Source organism: Ahaetulla prasina, chromosome 16 (assembly GCF_028640845.1).
Source record: "Ahaetulla prasina isolate Xishuangbanna chromosome 16, ASM2864084v1, whole genome shotgun sequence".
Lineage (NCBI taxonomy): Eukaryota > Metazoa > Chordata > Lepidosauria > Squamata > Colubridae > Ahaetulla > Ahaetulla prasina.
In genome coordinates, this window is record NC_080554.1 from 5,810,414 (window position 1) to 5,834,500 (window position 24,087).

General features: G+C 42.1%; 1 protein-coding gene across 1 annotated transcript in view; it reads left to right on the top strand.

Annotated features, from left to right (window-relative positions):
- C5 (complement C5) overlaps window positions 1-24,087 on the top strand; it is a 62,330-nt gene that overhangs the window by 31,231 nt on the left and 7,012 nt on the right. The window contains exons 23-37 of the mRNA XM_058159563.1: window positions 248-478; window positions 2,263-2,336; window positions 3,156-3,315; window positions 4,232-4,327; window positions 6,135-6,306; window positions 9,378-9,583; window positions 11,943-12,095; window positions 14,031-14,093; window positions 16,137-16,215; window positions 18,218-18,272; window positions 19,147-19,249; window positions 20,551-20,628; window positions 21,423-21,528; window positions 22,107-22,193; window positions 23,343-23,432. Coding sequence (XP_058015546.1) covers window positions 248-478; window positions 2,263-2,336; window positions 3,156-3,315; window positions 4,232-4,327; window positions 6,135-6,306; window positions 9,378-9,583; window positions 11,943-12,095; window positions 14,031-14,093; window positions 16,137-16,215; window positions 18,218-18,272; window positions 19,147-19,249; window positions 20,551-20,628; window positions 21,423-21,528; window positions 22,107-22,193; window positions 23,343-23,432 — 1,753 coding nt within the window. The remainder of the gene's footprint in view (window positions 1-247; window positions 479-2,262; window positions 2,337-3,155; window positions 3,316-4,231; window positions 4,328-6,134; window positions 6,307-9,377; window positions 9,584-11,942; window positions 12,096-14,030; window positions 14,094-16,136; window positions 16,216-18,217; window positions 18,273-19,146; window positions 19,250-20,550; window positions 20,629-21,422; window positions 21,529-22,106; window positions 22,194-23,342; window positions 23,433-24,087) is intronic.

The following is a 24,087-nucleotide window of genomic DNA, read 5'->3' on the forward strand; positions in this document are numbered from 1 at the left end:
AGGGATCTCGAAACTTGGGAACTTTTAAGACTTGTAGCCGGCTTCGACTTCCAGAATTCACCAGCCAGTACACGCTGACTCAGGGAGTTGAAGTCCACGAGTCTTCAAGTTGCTACGTTTAAAAGAGATTCTTGTTTTAAAGCAATACCATTCAAAATAAAGCGAGCACCCTGGTGCTCCATTTTAGTGTTGTTTCTACTGGCTCTATTGTCCTCTGCTCTCTAATTCTTCATGGTGGCTGTTTCAGTTTTGCCTGAAGATCAACGTGCAAAAAGGAATCTGCCTCTTTGGTGCCGCTAACACCCTGAAGGACGGTTCGCAGACCAGCAGCTGCTCTCATCTGAAAGACATCCAGAGCTCTTCTATTATGGTGGAGACATTTAAAATTCTTCCTCTTGAATTAGGCCTCCTCAGCGTCAACCTTACCCTTTATGGCGACTCGCCCAAGGAAATCCTCGTCAAGACCTTAAGAGTGGTGGTAAGGCTGAGCTCTTGGGTCCTGGGCGGAAGGTGGAGGGGAGGATTGTCCATGCGTCTCCTTTCAATTCTTTCTTGGCCGAGTGTGACTGGACCCTCAAGGAATTTGCCTCCGGTGCATAAGCCCTCAGCAACAAAGCAATATAAGATAGAAGAGACAGAAATAAAGAGAATATTAATGTGTTACATTTTTATTTGATAAAATGGAAGTGATAAGGTAAAATGGGGGGGATAATTGAATAGCGATAGACTGTAACCTAATATAGATGTATAGTGTTATGGGAATTTCATAAGTTGATTGAATGTAATAATAAGGTTTAATCTGATCAGTTTCGTTTGTATTGGAATGTATGGCACCCAGGTGCCACACTATTCAGGCATTGATTTGACATTTTTTATAAAAAAATTAAAAAATAACATAACATAACATAATAACAGAGTTGGAAGGGACCTTGGAGGTCTTCTAGTCCAACCCCCTGCCCAGGCAGGAAACCCTACACCATTTCAGACAAATGGCTATCCAACATTTTCTTAAAAATTTCCAGTGTTGGAGCATTCGCAACTTCTGGAGGCAAGCTGTTCCACTTATTGATTGTTCTAATTGTCAGGAAATTTCTCCTTAGTTCTAAGTTGCTTCTCTCCTTGATTAGTTTCCACCCATTGCTTCTTGTCCTGCCTTCAGGTTCTTTGGAGAATAGCTTGACTCCCTCTTCTTTGGGGCAACTTCAAATCAAATAACAAACATAAAAAAACTCTTTTCAGAGTCTGTTACTATTATCCTTCCCATCTTTCCTAGTAGCTTCTCCTATTGGTATCGTATAATTATATGATATATATATAATTATACGAGATCAATAGCAGAAGCTACTAGGAAAGATGGGAAGGATATTAGTAACAGACTCTGAAAAGAGTGCAGAAAAGAGTGAACAGAGATGATTAGAGGACTGGAGGCCAAAAAATATGAAGAACGATTGCAGGAATTAGGTAGGTTTAGTCTAGAAAAAGAAGAACTAGGGGTGACATGATAGCAGTCTTCCAATATTTGAGGGGCTGCCCCAAAGAAGAGGGCAGTCAACCTATTTTCCAAAGCACCTGAAGGCAGGACAAGAAGCAATGGGTGGAAACTAATCAAGAAGAGAAGGAACCTAGAACTAAGGAGGAATTTCCTGATAATTAATCAGTGGAACAACTTGCCTCCAGAAATTGTGAATGCTCCAACATTGAAAAATTTTAAGAAGAAGGTTGGATAACCATTTGTCTGAAATGATATAGGGTCTCCTGCTTGAGCAAGGGGTTGGCACTCGATAATTAGCTCACATTTTTTGCAGGAAGACCCTGCATTTGGCAAAGGGGCAAGTAGAGTTTGATACCCTCATAAAATGTATTCTCCTCATAGTTTGGTTTCATATATAAGTTGGCAGAGGGGAATTTCATCCTGTGAAACAGCTGAGCAGGCTTGGGCTGGTATGAATCGGAGGAAGAGAGAGACATGACGCCATTAAAAACAGAAAGCAAATAGGCCGTCTGATGCGTACAATTCTATACGAACTATGGTGGCGCAGCGGTTAGAATGCAGTATTGCAGGCTAATTCGGCTCACTGCTGGGAGTTCGATCCTGACCTGCTGAAGGTTGACTCAGCCTTCCATCCTTCCGAGGTCGGTAAAATGAGGAGCCATATTGTTGGGGAGCAATTTGATGACTCTGTAAACTGCTTAGAGAGGGCTGTAAAGTACTATGAAGTGGTAGATGATTACTATTGCTGTTGACCAGTTTTTTGGTTTTAGCCCGAAGGTATTCGAAGGGAGATTTATGATGGCGCCACGCTGGATCCCCAAGGTGTTTATGGTATGCCAGTTCAGTTTATTGGAGGAAAAAAAAAAGATACTTTTCTTTCTCATTATTTTCTTTCTTTTGTTAGTATCAGGGCCCTCAAAATTTCAACTGGAAATTTTTAAGAAAATGTTGGATAACCATCTGACTGAGATGGTGTAGGGTTTCCTGCCTGGGCAGGGGGTTGGACTAGAAGGCCTCCAAGGTCCCTTCCAACTCTGTTGTTATATAAGTCAGGAGGAAAGAGCAGATCTCAATCAATAATATGAGGAGCTATAGTGGGTCTGTCAGCTCAATTTTAAAGGGAATTTATATTTAAGGGAAAGAAACATTTGGAGTGATATGAGAGTAGTGTTCCAATATCTCAGGGGCTGCCCCAAAGAAGAGGGAGTCAAGCTGTTCTCCAAAGCACCTGAGGGCAGGACAAAAAGCAACGGATGGAAACTAACCAAGGAGAGAAGCAACCTAGAACTAAGGAGAAATTTCCTGACAGTTAGAACAATTAATCAGTAGAACGACTTGCCTCCAGAAGTTGTGAATGCTCCAACATTGGAGGTTTTCAAGAAGAGATGGACAACTTGCTATTTGCTGTTTGTTCTGAACAGCAGGAATTATGACAGGTTTGCAGGATTCAAAGAACAGCAATAAAAAGGGAAAACATGCAGGAGATCAATACAATCCTGTTAAATCTGCCTTTATTTATGTATGCGTATGTGTCTTATTTTTCCCCCGTCTCCTGATGTGGGATCATTTTCAACTTCCTTTCTTTCCTGTTTGTTCTTGGATGTCTTGAAAACTTTCTCCAAATCTGAAGAAGGAGCTCAATTTTATCTTTTGGTCTCGGCAGGATTACCGCGTTTATCCTAAAGGTTTTTGGACAAGTTCGGCGATATATGCCTGATCAATTTGGTACGGTGTGTAGCTCTCTGACTTGGTTGATTGACATCTGTCAAATGGACGATGGATATTTCAGGGAAGTCGCGGATTACAAGCCCGTAGCCCTTCAGGTATGGAAGTAGAGTAAGAATTAAACCCAATTAAGATTTATCTATTGGTCTGTTGATGTTGTGACCTAGGCCCAAGTAGTTATTACCAGACACAATCAGTCCTAAACAAACGTATTTTATTAGAACAGCTGAGAATTACTTCATTGTCAGCTTAAAGGTAAAGGTTCACCTTGCACATACGTGCTAGTCGTTCCCGACTCTAGGGGGCGGTGCTCATCTCTGTTTCAAAGCCGAAGAGCCAGCGCTGTCCAAAGATGTCTCTGTGGTCATGTGGCCGGCGTGACTCAGCGCCAAAGGCGCAGGGAACACTGTTCTCTTCCCACCAAAGGTGGTCCCTATTTTTTCTACTTGCATTTTTTACCTGCTTTTGAACTGTTAGGTTGGCAGAAGCTGAGACAAGTAATGGGAGCTCACCCCGTTACACGGCAGCACCAGGGATTCGAACCGCTGAACTGCTGACCTTTCGATCGACAAGCTCAGCATCCTAGCCCCTTCGGCCTCCATTTTTAAGAAGAGGTTGGATAACTATTTGTCTGAAGTGGTGTAGGGTTTCCTGCCTAAGCAGGGGGTTGGACTAGAAGACCTCCAAGGTCCCTTCTTTCCAACTCTGTTTATTCTATTCCAGATGCTCAGAGATCAGAGATTGAAAGCACTTCCCCTTATTCACAGGGTTTGTGAAAAATGAGAACTTTTTAGTGATTTTAGGGTGGAGGGTAGCTGGGTGAAGGCTTCAAGGATGGATTGGTTACTTCAGAAGGATGGAGATCCTTCTTGGTAGAGTTTTGCCATGCCTGTTCTTTGCAATGAAGATTGATGCAGACTAATTTCTATAACTTGATACATGACGGGAACCAAGAATCAGGAGAACAATATTGTTTCCGCCCTAACCCTTAACTTTATTTGCTGCTTTTCAAAGGCTACGTTACGTGACCAGGAGAGAGAAAACCGTCTGTATCTTACAGCCTTCACTTTGATGGCGTTTTCAGAATATAAAAAAACGTGTCCCTTCCAGGTAGGTGTGTCTGCTTTCTTCCTATCAGTAACATCACTGTGGTCAAATCTCCGTATCCTTTTTGATGGAACTTTATACTCGGAGGTAATTAGGATGCAAACATGCTCCGCTCCCACTTGTGTTTGACTCTTGCATTGAGAAGCTGATGGTGTTGTGCCTCGTCCGCTTTCCCCGCAGCCGTGCCTATCTTATCTGCTTCCGAATGCTGAGGAATGTCCTAGCATGCCTCCCGGCCCCAGCCCTGGCTCCATGCCCAGACAGGCCAAGGAGGAAGAAGTGTCTCCAGCCCCCAGCTCTGGCTCCATGCCCAGGCAAACGGAGAAACTAGACCCCTCCCCCTCCCCCACAGCATGTGAGCCTGAGGAAGGTCAATTACCAACAGCTGCAGACTGGAGTGACCTCGCTTCAGGAGAATTGATAGGCGGCGGCAACAGAAGGAAGGGAGGGGCAGGCCTGGATAAGTGCTGAGTCATGGAACCACATCCCATGGCCTATATAAAGGATCTGCTTTCTGGCATTCTCTGAGTCAGGCAAAGTCTACCTTATCTTGCTGAAGTCACTTTCTGGTCTCCTGCCTGCCTTGAGAACTTTGCTAGGACTTTGGCAGAGCTGCAGAGGCACACCTGATTTGGATTTCCCTGACCCGGCCGTCAGCGGAGGAGTGGGACACGACAGATGGTGACAGCTGTTAGACTATTGAATTCAGATTAAAGAGGGGAGCGTAGGAAAAGGAATGGCAGAACCTGGAAGGGGGGAGGTGAGTTAAGAGGAATCTTCTAACCCTTATTTGAGAAGATTCCTGTGCATAGTCTTTTAGCATTTTTTTTTTGGTCTTTTAATGACCCCGTAAAGCGGGGTAGTCAAACTTTTTATACCTACTGCCCACTTTTGTATCTCTGTTAGTAGTAAAATTTTCTAACCACCCACTGGTTCCACAGTAATGCGCCGTGTATCGTCATCTGCGCATGCCTCTCGTGCATTGTGGGTTGGGTTTGGGGGGGCAGGCTCCGGCTACCCGCTCTGCTTGTCTGTTACAGCTGGGTGGTGTGGGGGGGAGATGTGCGAGCTATTCTGGGACGAGGCTCTTTTGTTTGCAGTCGCACTACAGCGCCATTTAGTTTCACTTAGGTAACATGAACTAAACTTATGCGCGGGCGATTCAAATAGTATATTTTCAGAAATTTAAATTGTCACGGGGAATTTTATGAAAACCTAATGAAAATGTTTTTAAATAATGCTATGAATTTTTTTTAAAAAAGTCAATTAAATTAAAAAAAAAGGAAAGTGCTTCAGTATCGGACAAAACCCCTACCGCCCACCATGAAAGCTGGAACGCCCGCTAGTGGGCGGTAGGGACCAGGTTGACTACCACTGCCTTAAACCCTTTGCGGAGTGGAGTCTGGGCATCTGAATGGAGCGGAGCGTTTACTGGCCGGATGCCCTTCCTGTCGCCAGTGCGGAGTTTTGTTCAGCAGATACATTCAACATTGTGCCCAGAGAGAGCAATATATGCCTCTACCTGGGATCGAACTCACAGCCTCCTGATTGCAAAGCCACTGCACCACGATAGTCTTTTAGCAATGAAGCAGTTTCATTAGACCTTCATGTCTGGATGTGATCGCTTGATTGGGGGGAAACGACGACACGATGCTACTTCTTTTACTGAGGCTGCTGTTTCGACCATCCGAGGGGCTGCTTTTCAAGATAACATGAGAGCAGAACCAATCGGCGCCATTGCTTGAAGTGCTTTGAGAGAAAGTTGACAAGCCACCAAATGAAATAACCCCTTTTGCTTGTTCCTTTGCAGAAATTTGCAGACGCTGAGAACAGGGCTGCGGGTTATTTGCTGCAAAACGTCGCGCACTCGCAAAACACCTTCGTCTTAGCCATTGTGACTTATGCTCTCACTCAAGCAAAGGTCAACCACCCTGACCTTCACGCGGCCTACCTTCACTTGAAGAATGAAGCTCAAGTGAAAGGTAAAGTCCTCCTTATAGCAAATCGATTCGCCAGCTGATGATGGGTCCCCCTTTTGAGTGGTGCGGGCGGCCTAGAGGTGGAGCTCTCGCCTCGCAATCAGGAGGCTGTGAGTTTGATCCTAGACAGAGGCAGTTATTTCTCTCTCTCTGGGCATGATGAAGAATATATCTTAAAGAAAATATGACTTCGGCAACAGAGTGGTCAATGCCTGGAATGCGCTACCTGACTCTGTGGTTTCATCCCAAAACCAAGCCCCAAAAATTTTCACCTTAGACTGCCTACTGTAGACCTCACCCCATTCCTAAGAGGTCTGTAAGGGGCGTGCATAAGCGCACCAGCGTGCCTACTGTCCCTGTCCTAATGTTCCCTTTAATTGTATTCATTTTATGTATTCAATTCGTGCTTATACTTATATATATGATAGAATAGAATAGAATAGAATTTTTATTGGCCAAGTGTGATTGGACACACAAGGAATTTGTCTTGGTGCATATGCTCTCAGTGTACATAAAAGAAAAGATACGTTCATCAAGGTACAACATTTACAACACAATTGATGATCAATATATCAATATAAATCATAAAGATTGCCAGCAAGAAGTTATAGTCATACAGTCATAAGTGAAAAGAGATTGGTGATGATGGGAACGATGAGAAGATTAATAGTAGTGCAGATTCAGTAAATAGTCTGACAGTGTTGAGGGAATTATTTGTTTAGCAGAGTGATGGCCTTCGGGAAAAAACTGTTCTTGTGTCTAGTTGTTCTGGTGTGCAGTGCTCTATAGCGTCGTTTTGAGGGTAGGAGTTGAAACAGTTTATGTCCAGGATGCGAGGGATCTGCAAATATTTTCACGGCCCTCTTCTTGATTCGTGCAGTATACAGGTCCTCAATGGAAGGCAAGTTGGTAGCCATTATTTTTTCTGCAGTTCTAATTATCCTCTGAAGTCTGTGTTTTTCTTGTTGGGTTGCAGAACCGAACCAGACAGTTATAGAGGTGCAAATGACAGACTCAATAATTCCTCTGTAGAAGTGGATCAGCAGCTCCTTGGGCAGTTTGAGCTTACTGAGTTGGCGCAGAAAGAACATTCTTTGTTGTCCTTTTTTAATGATGTTTTTGATGTTAGCTCTCCATTTGAGATCTTGCGATATGATAGAACCCAGAAATTTGAAGGTTTCTACTGTTGATACTGTGTTGTCAAGTATTGTGAGAGGTGGAAGTATGGAAGGGTTTTTCCTAAAGTCTACCACCATTTCTATGGTTTTGAGTGTGTTCAGTTCCAGATTGTTTTGGTTGCACCACAAGGCTAGTCGTTCGACCTCTCGTCTATATGCGGATTCGTCATTGTCTCGAATGAGACCAATCACTGTTGATGATTAGATGATTATCTAATAAATGCAGTGCAGGACCTATTTCACAGACAAAAGCCAGGAAAAGCTTCAGGCCCAGACAAGATAACTCCTTCTTGCTTAAAAGTCTGTGCTGACCAATTGGCCCCCATCTTCACCCATATTTTCAATAAATCACTAGAGATGTGCTATGTTCCTTCTTGCTTCAAACGCTCTACCATCATCCCAGTGCCGAAGAAGCCCACCATCAAGGAACTGAATGACTACAGACCAGTTGCTCTAACATCTGTAGTCATGAAAACCTTTGAAAGGCTAGTGCTTTCCTACCTGAAAACCATCACGAATCCGCTCTTAGACCCCTTGCAATTTGCATACCGAGCAAATAGATCAACAGATGATGCTGTTAATATGGCTCTGCACTACATCCTACAACATCTTGAGTCTCCAAAGACCTATGCAAGGGTCCTCTTTGTAGACTTTAGTTCAGCATTCAATACCATCATTCCAGACATTCTTCTAACTAAGCTAAACCAGCTACAGGTACCGGAACAGACTTGTAAGTGGATCACAAGCTTCCTAACAAACAGGAAGCAGCAGGTGAAGCTAAGCAAGATCACATCAAATACCTGTACAATTAGCACAGGGGCCCCAAGGCTGTGTGCTCTCCCACTTCTCTTCTCTGTATACCAATGACTGCATCTCCAATGATCCATTTGTTAAGCTACTGAAGTTCGCAGATGACACAACAGTGATTGGTCTCATTCGAGACAATGACGAATCCGCATATAGACGAGAGGTCGAACGACTAGCCTTGTGGTGCAACCAAAACAATCTGGAACTGAACACACTCAAAACCGTAGAAATGGTGGTAGACTTTAGGAAAAACCCTTCCATACTTCCACCTCTCACAATACTTGACAACACAGTATCAACAGTAGAAACCTTCAAATTTCTGGGTTCTATCATATCGCAAGATCTCAAATGGACAGCTAACATCAAAAACATCATTAAAAAAGGACAACAAAGAATGTTCTTTCTGCGCCAACTCAGTAAGCTCAAACTGCCCAAGGAGCTGCTGATCCAGTTCTACAGAGGAATTACTGAGTCTGTCATTTGCACCTCTATAACTGTCTGGTTCGGTTCTGCAACCCAACAAGAAAAACACAGACTTCAGAGGATAATTAGAACTGCAGAAAAAATAATTGCTACCAACTTGCCTTCCATTGAGGACCTGTATACTGCATGAATCAAGAAGAGAGCCGTGAAAATATTTACAGATCCCTCGCATCCAGGACATAAACTGTTTCAACTCCTACCCTCAGAACGACGCTATAGAGCACTGCACACCAGAACAACTAGACACAAGAACAGTTTTTCCCCGAAGGCCATCACTCTGCTAAACAAATAATTCCATCAACACTGTCAGACTATTTACTAAATCTGCACTACTATTAATCTTCTCATAGTTTCCATCACCCATTTCTTTCCACTTATGACTGTATGACTATAACTTGTTGCTGGCAATCCGTATGATTTATATTGATATATTGATCAATTGTGTTGTAAATGTTGTACCTTGATGAACGTATCTTTTTCTTTTATGTACACTGAGAGCGTATGCACCAAAGACAAATTCCTTGTGTGTCCAATCACACTTGGCCAATAAAATTCTATTCTATTCTATTCTAACATGTACTATCTCTGTTATTTCCCCATTTGCAGGAAGCCCCCCAGCCTACCGTTTCTGGAAAGAGACCCCCGTCAAATTCGATGCCAGCGTTCCCTCTGAGGGCAACGCCAGGATGGTTGAAACCACTGCCTACACCTTGCTGTCCATTTTGCTGAAAGGAGATCACAACTACGTCAAGCCGGTCATGAAGTGGTTGACCGAAGAGCAGAGATTTGGGGGTGGATTTTACTCGACCCAGGTATTGGCACTTCTCTCCCACTCTGTGATGACCCAGGGCGTGACACAAAAGCGACACAGCCAGAGAACCGATATGAGTCCCTTTATGATCACCAACTGTGTCCCCCAATGTCCCTTTCAACCCTCCGGCCTGGAGAGCAAAGCTCTTCCACCAACCTGTCGTAGTCTTTGGCTGGCAATACTTCAGTCCCCAAATGTTGTAAGCAGAAAACTTCTAACAAAAAATCCAAAGGCAAGACGAGGTAATAAATCCGGCAGGGCAAGCAAAATAAGGAATTCCACAAGGAAAGTAGCATGACAGTAAATCAAGCCACTTGGGAGGATGCCAGGATTCAAAGAAACCCCAGATAAACTCAGTGTTTGTTCCCGACAACCGCCCCTCCCATTTGCCTTTCCTTTTAAACTCCAGCAGCAGCTGTGCCTTGTAAAGAGGATCAGGTCCCTTTCCTCCCTCGTAAGCCACGCAACCCATGTTGCTCTCTTCTCCGTTCCTCCCTGCGCTGCCTAGGATGAGGAGGGAGTGGTCCTTGGTCTTCATCTGAACTCCCTTGTTCTACCTCTCCCCTGCTCTGCCCAGCCTGACTTTGCCCTTCCCCAGTATCCTCCACAGCCAACGGATCCACTCTCTCACTCTCATGTCAGCCGTTCCTCTTCCCCTTCCGATTCAGACTCCGACAGGGCCATGACACACTCCCTCCAGGTCATCTGTAGCAGCGGTCACCAACTGGTGGTCGGTGGACCACTGGTGGTCCACAAGAAAATTTTGCTGGTCCACAGAAAAATGATTTGCATTTTTTATGTTGCACTAAATACTATTGATCTTTTTAAAAAATTCGTATTAGTGGTCCGCGGGATTTAAAATTATGAATTGGGTGGTCTCTGAGGTCTGAAAGGTTGGTGACCCCTGATCTGTAGGAATCTTGAGCGTCCTAGAGCCTTAGACAACCTCCTAGACCAGGGATGTCAAACTCAATTTCATTGAGGACTGCATCAGGGCTGTGGTTGACCTCGCAGGGGTGGGATGGCCAACTGGGTAGGTGTGGCCAACTGGGTGGGCATGGCCAACTGAGTGGGTGTGACCAGTGTTAAGGGTAATCTGGGTTCACAACCAAGATTGTGGACTGTTGAGCAGAGTACCCTACGCATGAAAACGACTGAGACTGGTTGTATACAGTAACAGTCACTTGCAGACAAACTGGGGTTTGATATTCCTTTACTTTTAGGGAAAAGGCCAAGTCATAGTCCAAAAACAATTCCAGGTCATACACATATAAAGTCATTCAGTCTTCTTACCAAAGTAGACTTGTAAAACAAACAAGGTCTTCTTTCAGTCCAGTCCAGTTCAGTTCAGTTCAATACACAACAGTCAGTATCTTGAGGAATCAGTAACTAGCATGACCAAGCAACGATCATAAAGCTCACATAGACAGTTGCAGCATGTCATCAGGTTACAATGCTGTAGCGTCCCTGTAGATTCCCCACAAGCCATAATTTAGTAGTCCTTTTATACATCGGCTACAGAGCTCAACCAGTCAGGATGCTTGCAATGATGCAGCACAGCCTTAAAGCAATATCATGCCTTTCTTTAAACATACATAGTTAGTTTATATATTGCCTGGCCAACTAGTTAGGCAAATAACAATTTCCTGACAACCAGCTTGATGCCACTCCCCAAACTACTGGCGTGTTCTTCCCTCTTTGCATTGAGTAGACTGGGCCAAAGCTACATTGGCCCGATCTTTCCTTTTCGCACTGGGTAGACCAGGATGACCCCTTGGGCTGGATTCAACCCAATGTGGCCCATGGGCCTTGAGTTGGACAACCCTGTCCTAGACAATGTCTGCAGCATTCTGCTTATCTCCAGGCAGAAGCTGCAATCATCAATGAAGGCTTAGTTAGTTCCATGACTTAACTTTTTGCTTGATTGGCACTAGGGAGCAGATGTTCCTTGCCGATCAACCACTTAATAATATGTTATAATTTAGAACTGATTTTTTTTTTTTTGGTGTTGTTTAGCATGGAATTGCTTGCCCGGGATTGTGTTCATTTATGGGGTGAGGGGGGAATCTCACCGATACTCAACTAATTGCTAAATCAAAAAAAAAAATATTCAATCAAAAGCACCAATAAGAAGCCACTTATAGGAGGTGATTATGACTTTAAATCCAGAAGAGGTTAGACGGGAGGGATGAAAAATGTTCTTTCTACAGACTTTAGGGTCTAATTTTCCATTTTTCCATCCCTGAAAACCAGAAATGGATTCCCCCCCACCGCAATTAATACACAGTGTGGTTGCCTCTCTTCTAATGCTGTCTCTTTGGGGGGCGGGGTTTGTCTTCTCTCTCTCACTAATTTGACAGGATACAATTATCGCTTTGGAGTGCCTGACCGAATATTCCATCCTCGTTAAGCGGCTTGCACTGGACATGAACGTCAAAGCGTCTTACAAGTTTCAGGGAGATTTTCACAAATACAGGCTCACGAGTAGCAATTACATCGGCAGGCCTGTGGATGTGAGTTAATGAATTGGGGTGGGGATGGATGGGAGGTCAAAGAGAGCAGATACTTGAAGTGGCTTTTGATCTAGAAGAGAAGGGAAGAGAAGGGAAGGGAAGAGAAGAGAAGAGAAGAGTGTAGAGTAGAGTAGAGTAGAGTAGAGTAGAGTAGGGAATGGAAGGGAAGGGAAGGGAAGGGAAGAGAAGAGAAGAGAAGAGAAGAGAAGAGTGTAGAGTAGAGTAGAGTAGGGAATGGAAGGGAAGGGAAGGGAAGAGAAGGGAAGAGAAGAGAAGAGAAGAGGAAGGAAGGGAAGGAAGAGAAGAGAAGAGAAGAGAAGAGAAGAGAAGAGAAGAAGAGAGAAGAGAAGAGAAGAGAAGAGAAGAGAAGAGTGTAGAGTAGAGTAGAGTAGAATAGGAATGGAAGGGAAGGAAGAGAAGGAAGAGAAGAGAAGAGAAGAGGGAAGGGAAGGAAGGGAAGGGAAGGGAAGAGAAGAGAAGAGAAGAGAAGAGAAGAGAAGAGAAGAGAAGAGAAGAGAAGAGAAGAGAAGAGAAGAGGGAAGGGAAGAGAAAAGAAGAGAATAGGGAAGGGGAGTAGAGTAGAGTAGAGTAGAATAGAATAGGGAATGGAATGGAATGGAATGGAAAGGAAGGGAAGGGAATAGAATAGAATAGAATAGAATAGAATAGAATAGAATAGAATAGAATAGAATTTTTTATTGGCCAAATATGATTGGACACACAAGGAATTTGTCTTTGGTGCATACCCTCTCAGTGTACATAAAAGAAAAGATACGTTCATCAAGAATCATAAGGTACAATACTTAATGATAATCATAAGCAATCAGGAAACAATATCAATATAAATCGTAAGGATACAAGCAAGAAGGTTACAGTCATACAGTCATAAGTGGAAGGAGATGGGTGATGGGAACGTAATAGTAATGCAGACTTAGTGAATAGTTTGACAGTGTTGAGGGAATTATTTGTTTAGCAGAGTGATGGCGTTCGGGGAAAAACTGTCCTTGTGTCTAGTTGTTCTGGTGTGCAGTGTGCTCTATAGCGTCTTTTTGAGGGCAGAAGTTGAAACAATTTACGTCCAGGATGTGAGGGGTCTGTAGATATTTTCCCAGCCCTCTTTTTGACTCGTGCAGTAGACTGGTCCTCCATGGAAGGCAGGTTGGTAGCCATTGTTTTTTTCTGCAGTTCTAATTATCCTCTAGTAATTGGTCCCTTGGCCAAGAAATATTATTTTGGGTTTCAAGCAAGACAAGGGACCAGGTAGACAAGATTCTAATAAAGACAAGTTGAATCCTTGGATTAATTATTAGGGTTAATTATTGGATTAATTATTAGGCAGGAACAATCAGGAAGGAGGGAGTTTCCCATTTTTTAAAAAAATCAGCAATGGGACCATTTAGTTCATTTAGTGACAGTTTGAAAAAAAGTGGAATTTCTCCTTCTCATCCCTCTTTCTTTCCTTCTCCAACTCAAGCTTTCATCCCCTTGCTTCATGCCTTAGCTTTCCTTTGCTGAAGAGAAATTTCACAGGATTCTGAGTGGCCTAGAGGTGACCTAGAAGTGGAGCTCTCACCTCACAATCAGGAGGCTGTGAGTTCGATCCTGAGTAGAGGCAGATATTTCTCTCGCTGGGCACGATGAGAATATTATCTGCTGAACAAAACTCCGCACTGGCGACAGGGAAGGGTATCCGGCCAGTAAATGCTCAGCTCCATTCAGTTGCCCAGACTCCACCCTACAAGGGATTATAGGGTCATTAAAAGATGATGATGATGATGATAAACCAGGATTCTAACGAAACCAGATCTGTGCCTCAAGTAGCTGAAAATATCCAGGTTACATTTATGATAGCTTAACAAGAATTTTCTATATATAGGAGCCATGGGGATTAATGTCAATTTTTAAATCTTTTTTGCTATTTCTTTGCAAATTCAGGCTTCCTTGAAGGAGGATATAGAAGTACGCACGGGGAGCAATACTGGGACAGCAGCTGTGACTGTAAGTGAACAAAACACCTTCATTTACAAGTAGTCCTCAACTTACAACGGTTCGTTTAGTGACCGGTCAAATTTATGTATTGATTTAGGATATGGCTGACCGTGAGAGTTACGACAGTACTGAAAAAAGTGATTTATGACTGTTTTTCACCCTTATGACCATTGCCACATCCCGTGATCAAAATTCGGTTGCTTGGCAACTGACTCACATTTATGACGGGTCGCCGTGTGTTGGGGGGGGGTCACGTGATCCCCTTTTGCGACCTTCCAACAAGCAAAGTCAATGGGGGACACCGGATTCACTTAACAACCAATGTCACTAACTTAGCAACTGCACTTAACAAATGTGGCAAGAAACTGGAAATACTAATTTAATTGGAAGTTTCTGAAGATTTTAGGAGTGGAATGGACTGGTATATAATGGACTGGAAGAAGAATGTACTTTTTTGTTTCTGGAAGGGGAGTTAAGGTCTTAGAGAGAGGAGTGACTATGGATTATGACTTATGTTGTATTTTAATTTATGATTGTTAATCTTATACCCTGTACTTTGTTCTGGGAAGTCTTGGGGGTGGGAGGGGAGGAGGGAAGGGGAGAGGGGAGATGAAGGATCAATGTAAAGGAATGATTGAAGATATGTAATTAAGAAATAGAAATAATTTGAAATGAAATCGGGCTGCTCAGCTGCCATTTCAGAAGGAATGGAAAGGAGAGGAGAGAGTGAAGGAAGAAAGTAGGTAGGAAAGAGAGAGGTAGAAAAGGGGAAAGGAGAGGAAGAAGACAGGGGAAAGCGAGAGGGTTAGAAAGGGTGGAAGAGAAGAGTAGGGAAGGAGGAGAGGATGTAGAAAAGCGAAGGAGAGGAAGGATGAAGAAAGTAGAAGAAAGTAGAGAAGGGAGGAGGAAAGGTTTGTTAAGGAAGGGAGTGGTAGCTGGGCAGGTCCGAATAAGTAACAAATGAAAGTTAATGACTAATGTTGAATAAGAGACTGTATATTGAATAGGTTGTTGGAAAATGGAAATAAAACCTTTTTACTAAAAATAACCCAAACAAATGTGGCAAGAAAGATCGCACGATGGGGCAAAGTTCACTTCCTTCCACCATCTGGCTTAGCAACACAAATTTTGGCCTCAATTGTCATACGTCAAGGACTACTTGAATTCACATTGGGGCGATCTAAAAAAGTGCTTCTTGCATCAAGAATGGTATCCGGAACCCCAAATATCTATACATTCACGTCAAATTGTGACATCTTGTAAATCCAGCTTGACGGATGAATGTGAGAGAACGAACCTTAAAAATGAGTAATGGAAACATGGAATTTATTTTACCAATGGATGGGAAAAAAAGGTGGAGATTAAGAATGTAATTTGCATTGTTAAATACATTATGTCAGAGTGCGCGCAGTGTGACGCTTTTTGAGACAAGCCAGGAGCAAAATACAGTAAACAGACATGGTTTATCTACAAGGAACATATACATACACATACTAGGCAAAGTAAGGCAATCAATCATCAACTATAACACATAAGCACACATGGAGAGAGAGATACGCCCCAACAAGGCCTCTCTTATAATACAGTCTCTTAAAGTGGTAAAGAGTCAAATAACTCTGCTGACTGATTACTACCATTGCATCATCATTACAACAGCTGGTCAGCTATTAAATCATCATTACTCTGACAAATTAAATACCCAGACAACACGATCTTTATTAAGCGCTAAGAAATGTTGTTAATAGAAAATCAATAAAGCAATAATAATAATAATCAAAGTAATGGAGAATTGGGTGGGAAACGTATCCATTTGGCTACGAAACAATTGCATCAGTGTCCTTTGAGGTTTTGAACCCAGAACTCTTCTCGTTAAGTTGGCTAGAAAGGTACAGTAGTAGATGGAATACTGCTATCATCCAAGATCGATGATCTTCACAAATCTGAACCTTTGATTTACCTATTCTACAGATATTATAATGGTAGCTAGAAGCTGGTTGCTGGGTTCAAAGCCCCCAAATTAATTTGGTTTATTTTCAATTTGGGCATTTACAGCTGAGGAGCGTGTATTATGTGAGCAGCGTTTCTGAAGACACTTGTGATTTCCAGTTGAAGGTTGATGTCACTCTAGACGGTGAGGAAGTCATTATTTTAAAAAAAATATTAAACTGGAGAAAAGGTTATTTTAATAGTTCTCTCGGTATCTTGGAAGGAATGGCCCCGTTATTATTTCTCTCTTTCTTGTTTCCATGATTTATGTCTGTGACAAGGGAAAGGATTTCAACTAAGCATTAAAACTATTTATTACTAAGACAAAGTCCCAGGGGTGCTTCTTCCAAAACTGGAGATTCTTGTTTGTTTGTTTTTTGTTGTTTGACAACATTTCACTTCTCATCCAAGAAGCTTCTTCAGTTCTAGAACTGAAGCAGAACCAAAGAAGCTTCTTGGATGAGAAGTGAAACATTTTCAAAGGGGAACAAAAACTCCAAGGAAGTCTAGTTTGACATTTTTTTTGGGGGGGGGAGGAAAAAGCATCTTTGGGACAACCTGGATGGTTGAGAATCTCCATAGATATCGTGTTTCCCCGAAAATAAGACATCCCCTGATAATAAGCCCAATTGGGCTTTTGACCGCATGCACTAAAACAGGGGTCTCCAACCTTGGTCCCTTTAAGACAAAGCTGGCTGAGGAACTCTGGGAGTTGAAGTCCACAAGTCTTAAAGGGACCAAGGTTGGAGACCCCTGCACTAAAATAACACCCCTTCTGAAAATAAGCCCTCCCCGAAAATATTTAACCGCATATGCAGCCCGTCCCCACAATTTCCTCTGGTTAGGGTTAAGGAGACAAAGCTGGAAATCAGATAAGAGGGCAAGAGGAGTCCCGTCTTGCTTCACGCGCCCCCAAATAATAAGACCTCCCTGAAAATAAGGCCAAACGCTTATTTCGGGGTTCAAAAAAAATGTAAGACAGGGTCTTATTTTCGGGGAAACACGATATACGAAGGCAAAGCTTAGCGGACTTCCTTCCTATGAGATTTTTTAAATAGGAGAGGAGGAATGGCCACCTACCTTAAAGTTATAGTTATGGCTTTTTTGTTTAATCTGAATACATCGAAATAAAAGTAACTTTAATGCTTAACATGTAGAGGGCTCTAGCTTTAAATCTTCTGTCCATAAAGCACTTTATGGCACATACGGAGAACAATCCCATTTAACTGAACCTCTACAGCAGGGGTGACAAACTCAAGGCGTGCGGGCTGGCTCTGGCTCTCGGGGTGCTTAAATCTGGCCAGCCTGGAAATAGCAAAGGATCGGCCAAAACGGGGCATGAAGCCCCCGCATGAGCCCCGCCCCATCCATGCCCCATTTTGGCTGGCAAGATAGTGCAGGAGGCCATCCAGGCCAAAAACGGGACAGGGGGTCCATGCACCCTGTATTGGCCGGCAGAGTGCTGCAGGAGGCCTCCGTCCCGCCTCCCCACCCCCACCAGCCGGCCCGCAGAGGAGAACTACAATGCTGATCCAGCCCTCGAAAAAATCCAGTTTGACACCCCTGCTCTACAGAGAATCTTGACAACTCAAATCTCCACCATAGCTTGGATGACTCCTATATCAGAGGCGGGTTTCAGCCGGTTCTGACCAGTTCTGAAGAACCGGTAGCGGAAATTTTGAGTAGTTCGGAAAAACGGTAGTAAAAATTTGAACTGGCCCCCGCCCGCATTTCTGCCTCCCGAGTCCCAGCTGATCAGGAGGAAATGGGGATTTTGTAGTAACCTTCCCCTGGAGTGGGGAGGGAATGGAGATTTTACATGGAAGGATACCCGTGCCACGCCTACCAAGCCACGCCACGCCCACCAAGCCACGCCACGCCCACCAAGCCACGCCACGCCCACCAAGCCACACCCACAGAACCGGTAGTAAAAAAAATTGAAACCCACCACTGTCCTATATGCTAAAACCTCATTATTTCTTGGCTGGGAAGTACTGTGCTAAACAATTCCTTCCTGGAGGGCCCCCAGTTTTTCAATCTTTCCTCTGATTAAATGGGTATTGCTCGATTTCCCCCACTTCGTACCCTGTGGGATAATTGCCCCTGAAATTCTTCTTTTGAAAAACTACCTTTTTTTGCTCGTACAGAAAAGAAGTACTATCTTTCCTTCAATGAAGTCCGGCTGTTGATCGCCTGTGCTAAGTAAGTCTGGATAATTTGAGACTGTTTTTTTTTTTTAAAAAAAAATTTATTTTTCTAAACAGACATACATAAAAACATCTTCGATCAAAATACAAACAGTGTGTCGGTTGGTCCGTTACAAAGCTTTTGTGCAAGTTCACCATATTCATAAAATGTAACTGATCTTATTTTACATTTTACCAATCTAATATGCATCCAAATATTTTAATCGATCAATCTTTTGTTTAGCTCTAAATGTTTCTTCCCTTGCCTCGTATAAAATGTACTGGATTTTACATTAATTATATTTATATCATTCGTTTCCTTTTCTTAATTCAAACCAATGATATTACGTTATACTTTATTTCAACAATTCTTACATTATAAACTTCAACCTATTTTTTTATCTAGCCATTGATAAAATAAATCCCATATCTTATAGTATCGTTTATCTTCCTGTTCTCTTAATTTCAAATGTCAATTTACTCATTTCTGCCCATTCCATTATTTTCTTGATAATTTCCTGTTGCTTTGGTAGAGACTGTTGCGTGTCAGAAAAATGCAGGGAGAAGATTCATTACTTTGGATAGATTCTCTCATGTTTTCGTTTTTTTTAAAAAAATCTGGGCTTTCCAGCTCTCACATCCCACAACTGGGACCAACGGTTGGTTTTATCGATGCAGACGCTGAAAAAGTGTCAGAAGTTGATAGCCCTTATAGATGATCCTAGCTGGTCCATATGTACCAAAATCCAAATATGCACCAAGACAAATTCCTTGTGTGTCCAATCACACTTGGCCAATAAAAAATTCTATTCTATCCAAGAAAGCGGTTGTCTCCCATGGAGTCTGTTGCTACTATTTCCTTTTTTTTTTTTTTCCCCGTCCTGTGTTAGGTACAAACCTCGAAGGAGGACAGGAGAATCTTCCTCTCCTCATGCAGTCATTGACATCTCTCTTCCCAACGGTCTGGAAGCAAATGAGGACGACTTAGCTGTTGTAAGTAACCCTGACATCCCCGATTTTTTTTTTTTTAAAAAATGTTTTAAAAAGCAACATAACGAAATCTGAATTCCCTATACAGGTAGTCCTCGACTTATGACCGCAATTGAGCCCAGAATTCACATTGCTAAGTGAGAACCTGGTTAAGTGAGCTTTGCCCCGGCGGGGTGAAATGCTCCCGGTTCGGACCGGATCACCCGATCCGGTAGTGATGGTGGCGGGTGGTTCGGAGAACCAGTAGCAAAAATCCCTGCCCCCCCCAGCCCCGCCCATTCCCAGTTGAGCCATGTGATCGTCAGGTTTTTTGTTTTTCTTTTAAAAGCTTTTTTTTTTTTGGCCGGAAAAATGCTTTTAAAAGTAAAAAAAAAAGAAAAAAAGCCTCTGATGATCGTGTGGCTTAGCTGGGATCGTCAGAACTCTTCAAAAGCATTATTTTTTTTTTACAACCTCTTCGGCCGAAGGGGCTGTAGAAAAAAATGCTTTTAAAAGCCTCTGGCGATCAGGCAACTCAGCTGGGATTGCCAGAACCCTTTAAAAGAATTTTTTCTACAACCTCTTCGGCTGAAGAGGTTATAGAAAAAATGCTTTTAAAAGGCTCCTCTGGCGATCCCAACTGAGTTGCCTGATCGTCAGAGGCTTTTTTTTTCTTTTAAAGGCAAAAAAAAAATGCTTTTAAAAGAAAAGAAAAGCCTCTGATGATCCCAACTGAGTTGCCTGATCATCAGGGGCTTTTTTTTTCTTTTAAAGGCAAAAAAAAAATGCTTTTAAAAGAAAAGAAAAGCCTCTGATATCCCAGCTGAGTTGCCTGATCGTCAGAGGCTTTTCTTTTCTTTTAAAAGCAATTTTTCTTCGGCCGTGCTGGATCGCGTGAATCCGAGACACTGCGTCATAAATGTGAATCAATTGCCAAGTATCCGAATGTAAATACCGTGACCCTGGGGTGCTGCCACAGTCATAAGTCGGAAAAAACGGTCATAACTCACTTTATTCAGTGCCGTTGTAAGTTCGAGCGGTCACTAAACAAACTGTTGTAAGTCAAGAACTGCCTGTATATTTTTGAATAGAGATTTGTATTTCTAAACACATGGGGTCTGAAACTGCATGTTTTCACTGAAAACCATCCTGTATAAAATTCAGGAAACAAATTCAGATCAGAATGTCTACAGCTGCAGCGATTCAAATATCAACTTTACAAAACAGGAATGGGTGTTTGTTTTTTTTTTGCAAATGATGTAGCTACTCTTCCAGAATATATCTGTGAGAATCACCTGGCAAATGTCCTCCCTTTCTTTTCTCAGCTTTCAAATAGTGTTGACCAGCTGATTTCAAAATACGAGATAACGCCCGATGGACATGTTGTCATGCAGGTAGACTCGGTAAGTTTCCTGCGGCTTTGTCGCATAGTTTTATTTCTCACAAGGCTTTGTTAATTAATCAATGATTATTATTTTTTGATCATCCTGTGTCTCCGAGCTGCATAATTCAAACTCAGTTGATTAGTCGCACAGGTACAGTATATGTGGTCCCTTGCTCAATAGCAGTATCTGTGAGAGGGATCTTGGAGTCCTAGTAGACAACCATTTAGATATGAGCCAGCAGTGTGCAGCAGCTGCCAAAAAAGCCAACACAGTTCTGGGCTGCATCAACAGAGGGATAGAATCAAGATCATGTGAAGTGTTAATACCACTTTATGAGGCCTTGATAAGGCCACGCTTGGAATACTGCATCCAGTTTTGGTCGCCACGATGTAAAAAAGATGTGGAGACTCTAGACAGAGTGCAGAGAAGAGCAACAAAGATGATTAGGGGACTGGAGGTTAAAACATACAATGAATGGTTGCAGGAACTGGGTATGTCTAGTTTAATGAAAAGAAGGACTAGAGGAGACAGGATAGCAGTCTTCCAATATCTCAGGGGTTGCCACAAAGAAGAGGGAGTCAAGCTATTCTCCAAAGCACCTGAGGGCAGGACAAGAAGCAATGGGTGGAATATACTTATATCTGTTATCTTATATTATACATGCTTGACGAAGGAAGGAAGGAAGGAAGGAAGGAAGGAAGGAAGGAAGGAAGGAAGGAAGGAAGGAGGGAGGGAGGGAGGGAGGGTAGAGAAATATCATTTGTGGTTTTCCTGTATCCTGAGTCCATCTGAACTTTACATTCTTCTGACAGATTCCAGGAAATGAGTTCCTGTGCATTGGTTTCCGAATAACTGAAATTTACCGGGTTGGAATGCCAAGTCCAGGAACCTTCTCGGTGTATGATTATCACAACCCTAGTAAGGAATTCATTCATTTTTGGTCAGCTTTTATCTGACCTTTCGAGGCTTAGCAAGCACGTTAGTTCAGCACACCAGCTTGCTAAATGAATTTTTAGTGTTGGTTATTCTACAGAGTTAAATGCTGTTTCTTATTTGGCACTCAGCTTGCTCAGAAATCTACCTTATTTCAAGAGAATTTAGCCCTTCCCTTCCCTTCCCTTTCTTTCTCTGCTTTCCTTCTCTTCCCTTCTTCCTTTCCTTTCCTTTCCTTCCCTTCTTCATTTCATTTCCTTCCCTTCCCTTCCCGTCCCTTCCCTTCCCTTTCCTTCTTCCTTCCCTTCCCTTCCCTTCCCTTCTTCCTTTCCTTTCCTTTCCTCTCCTCTCCTTTCCCATGCTTTTCCCCTTCTTTCCTTTTTCACTTCCCTTCCCTCCCTTCCCTTCCCTTCCCTACTTTCTTCCCTTCCCTTCCCCTCCCCTTCCCTTCTTCCTTCCCTTCCCTTCCATTCTTTAACCCTTCCCTTCCCCTCCCTAACTTTATTACATGATCAATCTGTTTGGGGGGAAAAATGAAACTTTTTTTTTGTTTGTTTCTGCAGATAAAAAGTGCACTATCTTTTATAATGCTTACGGAGAACAATCTCTTGTCACGTTATGTGAAGGCAATGAATGCAAATGTATGGAAGGTAAGCAGTCAAAAGTAACTTGAATTAAATGACCTGGTGTGGGGGTGGAATGTTAAGAATTGCTTCAATGTATTATTTTTTTTAACAAAAGAACTTCCTTTAGATCACGAGGCTGATATGAGCAAGCAGTGTGTCAGAGTATCATATTAACATGATTCATTGGAAATGAGTTTCTTTGTTTCCAACTGTTTCCTAGTCTCAGTGCATATGTTTTGTGTGTGTGTGTATGAGAAGAATTGCAGGTGAATTTAAAGCACCATTAAAAAAAAATATTTCTAAACAGTGCATCAAATAAAGATAAATAAATTCTGCATCTGCTTGTCTGTACTAAAATTGGAGAAAAATATGGGTTTAAGTCTGAAGGGGAGGCAAGTGTTCCAATAGAATAGAATAGAATAGAATAGAATAGAATAGAATAGAATAGAATAGAATAGAATTCTTTATTGGCCAAGTGTGATTGGACACACAAGGAATTTGTCTTTGGTGCATAGGCTCTCAGTGTACATAAAAGAAAAGATACATTCCTCAAGAATCATAGAATAGAATAGAATAGAATAGAATAGAATAGAATAGAATAGAATAGAATAGAATAGAATAGAATAGAATAGAATTCTTTATTGGCCAAGTGTGATTGGACACACAAGGAATTTGTCTTTGGTGCATATGGTCTCAGTGTACATAAGGAAAATAAAATACATTCATCAAGAATCAAAAGATACAACACTTAGTGATAGTCATAGGTTACTAATAAGCTATCAAATCATACTAGGAAACAAATAAAAACAATATAATTGAAAGATACAAGCAACATGGTTATAGTAGTTAATGGGAAGAGATAGATACTAGTAAGGAATAGAAGAAGAATAGTAGTACAGCCTTCGTAAATTATTTGACAGTGTTGAGGGAATTATTTGTTTAGCAGAGTGATGGCCTTCGGGAAAAAACTGTCCTTGTGTCTAGTTGTTCTGGTGTACAGTGCTCTATAGCATCATTTTGAGAGTAGGAATTAAAACAATTTATGTCCAGGATGTGAGGGGGATTCTGAGGGTAGGAGTCGAAACATGCATCCTTATCCAAGAATCACACAGAATCATTTCTGCTACAGCTTTCCTGCTGAAAAAAAGATTCTTCTCTTTCCTCAAAATCTAGCGGAATGTGGACATATGCAACCCCAGCTGGACACGTCCATCACTTTGGATACCCGAAGAGAGGCAGCTTGTCGGGAGAACATTGCATACGGTATGAATCTCAGGTCTAAGAGGAAAAAAATGGTTCAGCTATGGAACATACTATCATCTCTGGTGGACCTGTCCGGTGACAAAACAATTCTCGGCTAAAATCAAAAAGTGGTTAGAGGAGATAGTACAGGAATCAATAAAGGGAGAGCCAGAACAATTCTTATTAGGGATCCCAACAGTAAACTATACAAGTGATACACAATATTTAATACTGCACATATTAACAGCAGCACATATAGCTTACATGCAAAATTGGAAGAAGGAGAACCCACCAACAGAAGAAGATTGAATTAAGAAAACTCTAGAATGTGCAGAGATGGATAAGCTCACAAAAAAAAAAAAATCAGAGAAAAAGAGGATACAGAATATTATAAGGTCTGGTGTAGATGGTGTGAATGGTTGGAAAATAGGAAAAATAAGAAAATCAAATAACAGGGTAAAATGTAGAGGAAATAAAGGAAGATAGATAATATAAAAGTAGAATAAGATAGAATTAAAATATGTGTATATAGTAAGAAAGGACCGCTTTGAATAGCTGATAAGAAACAGTGATATGTATATAAACGTTGTATGCTTGTCTTGTGTTTTAATGTGTTCAAAATAAAAAACTTTTTATATATATATATAAAAAAAGAAAAATGGTTCCGTAAACACAT